This window comes from Diplodia seriata (assembly GCF_021436955.1).
Source record: "Diplodia seriata strain FDS-637 chromosome Unknown scaffold_6, whole genome shotgun sequence".
Taxonomy (NCBI): Eukaryota; Fungi; Ascomycota; class Dothideomycetes; order Botryosphaeriales; family Botryosphaeriaceae; genus Diplodia; species Diplodia seriata.
Genome location: NW_027117313.1, coordinates 2,073,048 through 2,084,117, shown reverse-complemented (window position 1 = coordinate 2,084,117; position 11,070 = coordinate 2,073,048). Strand labels below are relative to the sequence as shown.

The 11,070-nt window shown below is 57.0% G+C and overlaps 4 protein-coding genes across 4 annotated transcripts; 1 reads left to right on the top strand and 3 right to left on the bottom strand.

The window, feature by feature from the left end:
* Positions 1 to 278: 278 nt before the first annotated feature.
* SLS55_006509 (uncharacterized protein) lies at positions 279 to 1,313 on the top strand (the record flags this gene model as incomplete). The annotated part of the gene is made up of 1 exon (XM_066777938.1): positions 279 to 1,313. One exon carries the CDS (start codon positions 279 to 281, stop codon positions 1,311 to 1,313), a length of 1,035 nt encoding a protein of 344 aa, XP_066632033.1.
* A 524-nt stretch (positions 1,314 to 1,837) lies between these two features.
* Positions 1,838 to 2,475, bottom strand: ubc7 (ubiquitin conjugating enzyme Ubc7/UbcP3; the record flags this gene model as incomplete). The annotated part of the gene is made up of 2 exons (XM_066777937.1): positions 1,838 to 2,091; positions 2,220 to 2,475. The coding sequence occupies 2 exons, from the start codon at positions 2,473 to 2,475 to the stop codon at positions 1,838 to 1,840; spliced, it is 510 nt and encodes a 169-aa protein (XP_066632032.1).
* A 629-nt stretch (positions 2,476 to 3,104) lies between these two features.
* Positions 3,105 to 4,118, bottom strand: MRPL2 (mitochondrial 54S ribosomal protein bL27m; the record flags this gene model as incomplete). Its single annotated transcript, XM_066777936.1, has 2 exons — positions 3,105 to 3,685; positions 3,875 to 4,118. 2 exons carry the CDS (start codon positions 4,116 to 4,118, stop codon positions 3,105 to 3,107), a joined length of 825 nt encoding a protein of 274 aa, XP_066632031.1.
* A 4,056-nt stretch (positions 4,119 to 8,174) lies between these two features.
* Positions 8,175 to 9,914, bottom strand: SLS55_006506 (uncharacterized protein; the record flags this gene model as incomplete). Its single annotated transcript, XM_066777935.1, has 1 exon — positions 8,175 to 9,914. One exon carries the CDS (start codon positions 9,912 to 9,914, stop codon positions 8,175 to 8,177), a length of 1,740 nt encoding a protein of 579 aa, XP_066632030.1.
* Between the last annotated feature and the right edge of the window lie 1,156 nt (positions 9,915 to 11,070).

Here is an 11,070-nt window from a genome sequence, read left to right as displayed (position 1 = left end):
AAATGTTCAAGACCCACAGAAGCTTCACCACACACGTCTTTGACAAAAATGAGCGAGAAGTTCTAAGGGTAGGCCTTGCATTACACCAATTTCAAATGTCAGGCTGACATCTGTAGTTTCACCGACCTTTCAGTTGGATCAACTCCAAAATCCGCATCTACGACTGCATCAATGGTACTGACGAGCAATATGCCTCTTCCGACGCCCTAAATGGCACAAGCGTCACATCACTTGTATCCCAAACTTCCGCACAAGTCTCCCCGCTCCCGCTCTCCGCCATGCGCATCATCGGCGAAACCCAACAGCAATGGGCGCCCCTCCGCCGCAAATACAACCTCTTCCTCGCCCGCGACTCATCCACCCTCCATTCTCTCGACTCAAACGTACCCGAACTCACCTCCGGAGACCTCCCCCTTTCCTCCTCCAAAGCTCTCCAACCAGCGCCGTCGTCCCCAAATCCCACCGCCGCCGCCGACCATCAATCCTTCCTCCAATTCGCCCACGTCAACGAGCCCTTTCTCTCCTGGGGCTTCACCCTGCGCTCAGACAGCGACCAGCTCCTAGGCAGCGTGAACCGCGACTTCGGCGGCTTCGCGCGCGAGATCTTCACCGACACGGGCGTCTACGCCCTGCGCATGGACGCCGCCGCATTGGCGCAGGAAGAGCCCCAGCATCTGATTTCGAACACCGCCGCCGCCGCTGCCCAACAGGGAGGAGATGCGGAGAAGAATGCACTCGCGGAGCAGCAGCAGAAGCAGCAGCATGAGACTTCAGTAGTACAACAACAACAGCAACAACAACCGGGAATGACCCTCGACCAGCGCGCCATCATGCTCGCCACCGCCGTCTCCATCGACTTCGACTACTTCTCGCGGCACTCGAACGCCGCGTCCGGCGGCTTCTTCGGCATGATGCCCATCCCCATCTGGTTCCCCGGCGGCGGCGCCGCGGCGGCGGAGGGCGCGGCAGCGGAGGGCGCGGTAGCAGGTGGCGCGGCCGAAGGCGCCGTCACGGCGGCGAAAGAGGGAGAGGTGGGTGCGGCGGCTGCGGGTGCGGGCACGATGGTCGGATACGAGGCGATGCAGCGGGGTAGAGGAGGAGCTGCTGCGGACGATGCGAGCCCGGTTGCTAACGAACCGTGGGCTGGCGGGGCGCCGGGCCAGAGCGGCCAGCAGCAGGGTAACGAGGTCTGGGGAGAGCAGGATCCTTGGAGTGGTTGGGACAAGGGAGATGGTGGGCCGCCGACGAGTGGTGGAAGCGGCGGCGGTGGTGATGGGGGAGGTGGTGGGTTTGATTTTGATGACTTCTTTTGAGGAGTACTTTCTCCGACTGGGCACTGTGCGCATTTTGAAGTTTGGTGTCCTTGTAGCGTAGCGCTCTCCTCTCACCCATGTAGTTGCGACTCAAATTGATAGCTGGGATTGCATTCACCAGAATTGTGACAATTTCCAAGTCACTCCTTCCGAAGATTCATTTACGGATCTGGGGTCTCGAGCTCCTTCAAGCCACCCCTTTGACCGTTCTGGCCTCCACGGATATGTACCAGCGAGCGGAAGTCTAAGGATTATCTACAGACAAGGAATAAGCACTTTTTGGGGACTAGTTCCAAGACCGCAAAGAAAGCCTGTTCCTGATGCGTATATTTTCGTGATTACACAAATCTCCCGTCAAACGCCAGACCCGCTCTATTAAGCAGTAATAGCAGCATCCGCAAGGCAGACATGTCTTGGAACGCTACGGGAACGAGAATAGAGTAGAACTCCACTCATGCATTCCTCCACCTTAAACCTTTCCCCCGTCGCCCAGTCCCGTTCCATCTTTCCCCCTCTTCCTCTTCTCACAACCCCAACAACTTCCTAACGTTGTCCTTGACAATCTTCTCGTAATCCGCCCTCTTCTCCCTCCACATGCGCGCCGCGTCCACGTTCGCGGGGCTCTCGTCGTTGGGCTCGGCCAGCATGCTCATGACGGAGATGAGGATCTTCTCGACACTTTGGATGGGGCTCCACCGCTCGGACGCGTGCTCGTAGTGGTTCGGGTCGTCGCCGGGCGGGTGCAGGATGGAGATGCACACGGTGCCGTTAGGGTAGACTAGCGGCAAACCACACACACATTAGCCCTTGATACCACTGCACACCTCCCTCCAAACATAACAAAAAGAGTAGAAGAAGAAGAGGAAGGAGAAGAAGAGGTAGAGAGGGAACAACAACACAACATACCGTTCGGATGCCACATGTCGCACAGGAACCGCATCGTCGGCGGCGCGAGCGGGTAGTCCTTGGGGAACTTGAGCTCGGCGGGGAAGATGCCGCCGTCGAAGGGCGTGCCCTCGGGTCCCTGGATCAGCGCCTCCCACACGAACATGTCGTCCTCGCTCACCGGGCCCGCCGTGATGCCCTCGGGCGGGTCCGACGACAGCGCCTTGTACTCGTGGAACAGCCGCTTCGACGCGACGGAGGGCGTGGAGCCGGCCATTTCTTTCTTTATTTCCTCGCTGGATTTATTCCTTTTTCTTCTTTTTGCGCTTTTGGGAGGTGGTAGAGCGGTTATCGTTGGCGGCGGTGGTGGAAGGGGCGGTGGTGGTGGTGGAGGTTGTTGGAGGGCGAGGAGCGTGGTGAAAGCGTTATTAAACGCAAAAGAGGCCGGGGCCGAAAGTTTGGGGCGGAAATAGGTTGGGAGGAAGATTGTTGGGCCCGGGACTGTGGTCGTCGCTCAGTGGTGAGGGTGTCGTGTCGTGTCGTCGCGGCGGAGGGATTGCGCGGGGGCGGCGCGCGTCGTCATCCGGCGTTGACGCGGAGGTAAACTGACGGGACCCGCCAGGTAGGAACTGCGGGGATCGGCCGCAACTGAACGACCGAATTGATATTCCTAATGCACGTTGAAAATCATAAGATCCCGGGAAAGTCAGAGGCGAAAAGGAAAGCACTGCTTCCTCCAATGTCCTTCGAACCGTGAATGTACCTGTACACGTGCTTTCTGTTTTACATGACCATTACCCAGCCCAAATTCTACTGAGCAAGACCCGATCTTATAATAATCATATTCTCTGCTCAAGCCAGTCCTCGGCTCCCTCCCAAAGCACATACCTTCGTCCTAGCACACGCTTATTTCTTGCCCTTCCCCTTCCTACTACGCAGGCCCCTCTTCTCCGCATTCTTCGTCTTCCTCGCCGACGCCTTCCGCCACGCCTTGAACCGATCGCCCGGCTTGAACTTGCTAACCTTATCCGCCACGCCCGCGCGCTCCGCAACCCGTCCAATCTCCCAGTTGGCCTCGCGGTACATGTAGCCCGGCCGCAGCGTCAAGTTCTTCTCGGGCATCCTCTTCTTCTTATTCGCCGGGATCTGCCTCACGTCCACGCCGGCCTTGTGCACCCGCTGCGTCAGGTCCTCGCTCCTCGCCGACACTGACGACGCCTCCGACTCGATCGTGGCCCGGGGCACTGCCAACATGCCCAACCTCCGGCGGCGTGCGGCGTGTGGCGGCGACGGCAGCGTCTGCGTGCGCTCGAAAACGACGCCGATGTAGCGGCGCTTCGGGTGCTTTGCCGGGTCGCGGTAGTACTTGACGTAGCCGGCCGCCGTGGCGTGGATCGTGTGGTCGCGGCCCATGTCGCAATTCTCGCCAGGGAACCATAGCGTGCCGCGTTGGCGGTAGATGATGTTGCCGGGGACGACATATTGTTCTGGTTGTCAAACAAAACGGTGGTATTGTCAGTGTCTTCGTTCAGGAATGCATGGTGGGGAGGGAATGAAGGGTAATGGTGTGCGAATTGGCAATTGGGCGATTGGGCGCTGTTGGGCGAGGGGTTCCATGTGGTTGTTTTTACATGATGGGCCGTGGTTGCGGACACTCGGGACGTGGGAATACGCACCGCCAGTCTTCTTCGCTCCCAATCTCTTTCCCGGGCCGTTCTTGGGACCGTTGGCGCGACCTTGGGCCTGATGCGTGGCATGACGGACGAAAGTCAGGTTTGGCGACGAGGACGAGGCAGCGAGCGAGGCGCGGAGGACATCAAGGACGTTCAGCGAGGCGATGGGCGAGGTTGAGGCATGCGCCGCGCGTGACGACGCAGCCAAAGCAGCCCGGACGGGCGCTTGGGCGCGAGGGAGGAGCATTGGGGGGTCGGCGGCCAGATGCGGGTGGTCGTGATGTTGTCGACACTACTGGTGAACCACCGGGAGTCCGCACCTCGCGAGATCTGAGCTCGGGGAAAGTTTCGAGGCTCGGGCTTGGCGTTTTTGCGTCCTCGTTTCTCAGGCCGCAAGCTCGCGTCACGTGCACTCGCGTCTCACAACAGGCCCGCGGCTCGTGGCTCGGCAGTCCGGGACGGGAGGCTCACCGCTCGGCTGGACGCTCCCGCCGGGACCTGATCGGCGCATGCTTCGTGCTGACTGACGCTGACTGCATGAAGACCTCGATTCCTCGGCAATTCCTCTAGTTGCCGCCCACTTTCTATGTGAAACTCATGACATCTGCAAAGGCTGGGGCGGCCACAGAATGGTGGAGATTGCATAGTTCGAACGACAATAATGCATAAATTCATTTTCATGTAAGACCGGCTAAAGCTATTTCTGTTCGGCAAAGAACGCACGCCATCGTAAGCAATCGTAAATGTTAAGTGAGCCAAGACGCCAAAACTCCCCCGCTGTATCATATATCCACGGCCGGCTGTTTTTGCTACACGATTCGGCTTGTTGACTAGAGTCTTTCATTGGTCTCCCCGCCAGGACAGTAACGAAGCAGAGAAACACACAAAGCATTAAAATCTGCAGATCAAAAGTAAACCCACTTTCGACCATCCCAGGAGGTATGATCCCCATCATCGTGGCTTTGTGTAGGATACATCAACATAAAGGAGCGGCGTTCGGCCGAGCAAAGGCTCGGAGTATCAGCGTCGGGGTTCGACGGACTTGACGGAGTTGTCGAAACACAACGTGAGACGACAAAGACTCCAATGCCGTCAAGTGAGTAGCGGGGCGGAAAGTCCGAGCGAGAAGGAATGGAGCATCGGGTTCAGCTTTCAAGTCGTGACGACCCGCCCTGTCGACATGGTCTCGTCGGTGCTTCAGAAACACGGTGTTCGGAATTTTCGGGGCGGGACTGAACTGAACCCAGGCGTCATGGAAAATCAGAGACGGAGGAAGTATGCTGGACTGCGCTGTCTGTGATTTGCTTTGGTCTGCTTAAGAGTCGGTCTTTCTCCGGAGGAGAGCCATCTTCAGTTGCAGGTAGGCCATGACAGCGGGATCGGAAGCGGACGACTGCTGGCGTTGTGTGTGGGCCTGGATGGAGCGACCGGGAACAGACAGGTTCCACGACTCGATGGAAGAGGCGTGCCTGGGCTCCAGGTATGGGTGGGACCTTGAGGTCTTCCTGGACTCGGATCTCCGAGGCAAAGTCTGGATAGGTGCAGAGGGAGTCGTCATGGTCTGGCGGAGAAAAGGGCCGGTCTCCGCGGGTCGATTTGGAAAGTGGGCGTATGTATCCCGAGGTTACGAAGGTCGGGTGCGTTTCCGGGTAGTGGCAGTGGATGCAGGCAGCAGCAGTCGCTATGTATAAATCCGGGTAGAGATAGGGAAGTGAGGGAAGTCAAGAGGTTAATATGGACAGGCACTCAGCAGCAGAGGTTTGCAATTCACGATTCACGGCATTTCAGAGCCTGGGATATACTAGGCGCGAGATTAAGTGGGCATTCAGGCAGGACGGATGCTCGGGCCAATGAGGACGGGGCTGGGGCCAGGGAGGAGTGGGCGTGTCTGGCGGAGTGACAAATACGCAGCACGGACACGCTGAAACGAATCGGGCTCGAAAACAGTCGGTCAGGCGTTTGGGGAGCTTGGGGGCCGCGGGCGAGCTGAGCTGGGGCTAGAAGGTGGTGGTGAGGTGGTGATTTGGAATAGGCACGACAAATGTCGCAAGGTAAGCGACGCTCGGGCCCGCCTTCCTGGATCCCCCGCAGTCGTAGCGCGGCAAGAGCGAAGCCAAAGAGCCGGCCCGACCTCTCCCTCTGCCTCAACGGATCGTCTGCCGGCTTCTGTCTCGACGAGTGCCGTTTGCGTGAGCTGAGGCCATGCATGAACGCCGTTCACCACCGTGCCCTGTCGGCTGATGGTTGGCACGGCCCCGGGCAGGGTCCGCCCGCCGTGCACATCATGAGCATGAACACCTCGACGTCGAACCAAGGGAGCTCCGATTGCAAATCCGGAACCCCGACCAGCAAACTCGCCAGCCCATCCGCAAACCGAGCTGATGACGACGACGACCTTGCGACGACGCCTGGCAGCCCTCGTGGCGTCCACATCTTCACGGATCCGTGGCTCGCGAGAACAAAGCGAAAAAGCAAGAGAAGGAAACCGATGCCGGGGTGGGGTCTAGGATCGGTCTGCAGTAGCTGTTCGCCGCCATAGTATCTGCTATCTGTCATCTCATGAATCCTTCTCGGAGCGGAGGTAGCACCGTGGCGCCGCAAGAGGATCCGCCTGTGAGCGTGGCCGTTCTGCGCCCAACGTCTTTACCATCTTCGCTTTGGACCCCGTGAACTTCGCCTTTCGCCAAGTGCGAAACCGAAGCCGCTCCAGCCAGCAGAACCTCGAAACCACGCGGGAGCTGCGTGCATATGGTGAAACCGCAGAAGCGCCATCCGGGAGCAACCATGCCCATGCGGCGTCGCCGCCATTCCATCATGCTCCTTTCCGTTTTGGTTGCCACCTTCATCATCATCGTTCCACCCCTTTGTTCCTTTTTCATGCCTCTCGGAGTCCGTTCCTGCAGAGATGCTGCTTGCTTCCAAATCAAATCTCTAAAAATACTTCCAGCCACATAGATTTCCAGCAGCAGAAGACAAGAGAAAGACATACGAGTCTTGATGGTAACCGGCAGCTCCATCGCTCCACGCAGAGTATATTATGAGCAAGTTCTTCAAGCAGAAGCTACTATGTCCTTTATTATTACTGCATAAACTCTGCCCTTCAATGAAAAAGATATTGAGAGCGTGCCCCCAGAGTCCGGGAAAAAGATGTAGCGGTAGCGCCAAAAAACAAAAAAATTAAAACATTCTGAGTTTATGATAGTCCGCCTCCAATGACGTAACACCGAGTCCTGCTTCTAGCTGACGTACTAGCTCACTCACCTATCGCGATCGATCCGACCAGTCATCGACCGATGTCGTCTCAATAGATCTAGGTACAGAGCACCATGTTGGCCACTAAGAACGCACCCTGACGAATTACATAGTAGAGAACCGACGAAGAAACAGTGGCCACTTGAGCGGGGTTCGGGGTCGCCGTGCGCCACGCGCGGCACGTTTCCACTACTACGTGCAGATTGCCAATGCCAACCCGTTGCCGTGGTACCTGCCTGCCGCGGGCCAAGGCGGGATGCAACATCTAAGTTTGCTTGTGTGCGATGCTTACAATCATCCTTCTCATTTGCTCCGAACGGACAACAATCACATCTGTGCGGCGGGGCGAAAAGTCGTAGGCAACGTTAGATCGTTAAGCTATGCACTACATACTGCTGAGGAAAGACTGACTGTTCTATCTGCATGACGTCTACGCTAAGGTTCACAATCTCGTTGAAAGCCTTCCTTCTACTCCGAATCCCCACATCTTCCTACTACTCCATCGATACACATGCGACCCTTTGCACTTTTCCCTACCATCCAACACTCCCTTGTCAACCGAAACTTGCGGGTCAAAAAGAAAAAACGAAAAAGAAGAACAAGAAAGAAGGAAACGCAACGAGTGATTTGCTGTGCTCAGACACAGCGTGCGTTTGCGTGCTTCTGTTTGCTCAAAGTACCACAGAGAGGGAATAAAACAAGAGCGAAGAAATAAGAGGAGATAAAAACAAACAAAAGCCAGAACCGAAGTGACAGTGCAAGCCCCCGGTCTCCAACAAGGACCCCTCTCCCGGACCGAACCAACTCCGTTCAACGTCAAATCGACAGGGGGTTGCTTGACAGGTGTGACAAGATAAAAGAAAGTTTGCCGCCCGAGACGAATGATAATCGGCGACGACAGCTGCGAAACACAGAGAAAGAGAGAGTCAAAATCCCTACCGTCGGGTCCAGGGTCGAAACGAGTGCTGCAGATGATGATGAGAGAGTAAAAGAAGAAAAACCGGAACCGACCAGGCCACCCACCCCGTCACAAACAACCACCGATATCGCATCACGAATCCCAAATAGGCCCATACGCCGGCACGCCCCTGCTCTCCATTTCGAACACCACCATGTCCACGACCTTCTTGTTGGAAACAATGCACACCGCCTCGGCGCCGGCCTCGCGGTACGCCGTGTACGCCAGCCGCACGATGTCGGGCCTGCCCGTCTTGTCCGTGTCGATGATGCGCGCGTGCGGGTCCGCCGCCGTCACCATGTCCAGCACCGCGGGGCCGTACGTCGCGAGCGGGTTCTTGGTGCTCCAGATGACCCGCACGTCGTGCCCCGGCCGCCCCACGAAGAAGCCCAGGCAGGGGCCGATGCCGCTGCCCGTGGCGATGAGCACGACCGGGCTGAAGAGGCGCGTGACGGCCGCCATGCCCTGGTTGGGCCCCGAGCGGACGTACAGCGAGCGCGGCGGGCTGGAGATCACGCGCCGCGTCCAGTCGCCCGCCGACGAGACGACGACGGAGAAGCCGGGCTTGCCGTCCGGGCGTGGGATCGTCGCGAACGAGTGGTTCTCCACCAGCGGCCGGTCCGCGATGCGGATCGCTGAGCAGAGCCGTGGTTGGCCGAAGGGGAAGTGGATGCGGATCGCGTGCGTCGACAGGCTGTCGACCTCGACGGGGTGCTTGCGGAGGCGCGCCCAGGGGTAGATGACGAAGAGGGTCGCCGTCGTGAGGAACCAGAAGGCAGGCGAGGTGGCGAGCACGATGCCCGGCGCCTTGTTCATCATGCGCCCGCCGAGGATGGCGGAGGCGATGAGCTGGGCCCAGAAGATGCCGAGGACGGTCCAGCCAGCGAAGCGGTGCATGCCTTCGAAGTGGTTGTGGTACTTCTGGCGCAGGTTTGGCAGAGCTAGGATGATGATTGCCACGAAGAGCGAGAGAAGGACAGAGGACAGAACCACGAATACCGGGGAAGGTTGTTGGCCGCTGGTGTACTCTCGAATGGCGACACCCGTGTAGATGGCGTACCACGCCGCCGAGGCGGTAGTACAGCCGCTATGGAAGCCGCCGTAACTGTAGATCATGGCACAGGAGCGGCGGAACCAGAGCGGCATCCAATGAGGTGTTGCGATGAAAGTTGAGAAGAGCACGTTTATGACGTGCTCGTTGCGGACGGCAATGCCAACCATGACATTGACGGCAACGGCGCTTGCAACTGAGTCGGAAGCAAGTTTGCCGGAGTCGTAAACGTTGTCGCCAAAATCACTGAAATAGAAACCAACAACGCCCCACAGCAGGTTGAGAAGAAAGACAACGGTGTAGATCTTACGGTAAACAGTGAAGAATCTCCATCTGAAGTCGCGGTAAAGACGGGGTCCATGCTGTGGGGGAAGCTCGAGCAACTGAGTAGGATCATATGCTCTGGTGGTAGGGGCAAGAGAAGAGGAGCCGGTCGAATCGCGGTACGAGTGCTCTTTTTCGGGATCTCTATTGTCAGCGGAAGAGCTGTCCGCGTCTTCGTCAAAGGGTGGGAAATCCTTCGGTTCATGTTCAAAGTCGGGGCGAAGGTCGACATTCGCTAATGACCGGGCCGCTTCGAACTCCTTCAGTGGTTCGTGGGTTGAGCCTGAAGATGCATGATAGGCCGACACGAGAGCGCTGGCAGGACGTTCGACTTCAGTGAACCTGCTGTTGAACGGTGATGTGTTGTCTTCAAACCCGTTAGCTCTTCCATCGACACGGGGGAATTGGTGTTGCAGAACCACAGGATTCGACGCACCAGAAGTACTTTGTATTGACATATTCCAGTCTGATGAGCGGGAGTGAGAGATAATGCGGATGTAGACTGAAAGTAAAAGGCACTGTGGGGGATGGAGCGATTCGTGTTCAAGAAGACATCAATGTGCTTTGCACAGTAGTCGAAAGAGTTTGGGCGTGTTTGCCTCGAGTGTGTGTTGGAGCTCATTGAGGCCACTTATGAGAGTGCTTTATAGTAGTTAAGTAAGACCAGCAAGTCCCCAACGTATCAACAATGCCTGATGGTGATAAGCGGGCACAGAGTGGACCACACAGCGGCATACGAGTCAATGTGGCGCTTTGTAGAGGCGATAGTAGTGGCAACCGGAGCTCAAACCGAGAATACGTATCGTGGTGTGGGGGGAGGAAAGAGCTGCGGCGAGGAACCATACTCCATGTGGCATTCCGCGATCAGCACTCTGCCTGGATCAGGCTGTTGATTAGCGACCTGCAGCAGCCCAGATATTAAAAGGTGGGCCATGGTTATTTGAGCTTCCTGGAAAAGGGCAATTGTTTACAGCGTTGCCGTCCTTCCGTTTTCCGCATTCCTCAGCGCGCGTAGGCGAGCCAGGGTCGGGACAATGCATCTCCATGCGCCTTCGCCTGATGATTTGCCTTAGCTTGCCAAACTGCCGGGATCCTTGAGCTGGGGCCATACGGCTGCGATAACGTCAGTCGATGACTTTGGCCTCTCAAACACTGCAACCCGCCTTTGCCAAATTGGAAGTAGGAGCGATGCCCCGATAATTCGCGTGATTCCAGGTCGATCGAGGCTAGATTGAAAGGTATGACGTGTGAGTTGATGGCGAACGTCGATGCCATCTTGTTGATATCAGGCCTACGATGATGTCCAATGGATCAAGTGCTTCATCTGGTGTGCTCGAAGGAGATCAGACCATCGCCGTGGAAGTCGAGACGAAGACCCGAGGAAGTGACCCTGCAAACCAGCGACGCAGAGTTTCGTCGAGAGCCGATTCCTGGCTTGTTGCTTCCGGACTTTGTAGGACACTTCGCCACCCGCCCAGATTTCGTCTTCAATCCTTCGTTTTACCTCTTGAAAAACTTTGACAGTTCTGAAGCTCCTAGCTCTTTGTTCTCTCTTCCATGTCGAAAGGAAACCTGCATCCTCGTCAGTTGATAGTAGCCCTGCAAACTTCCATA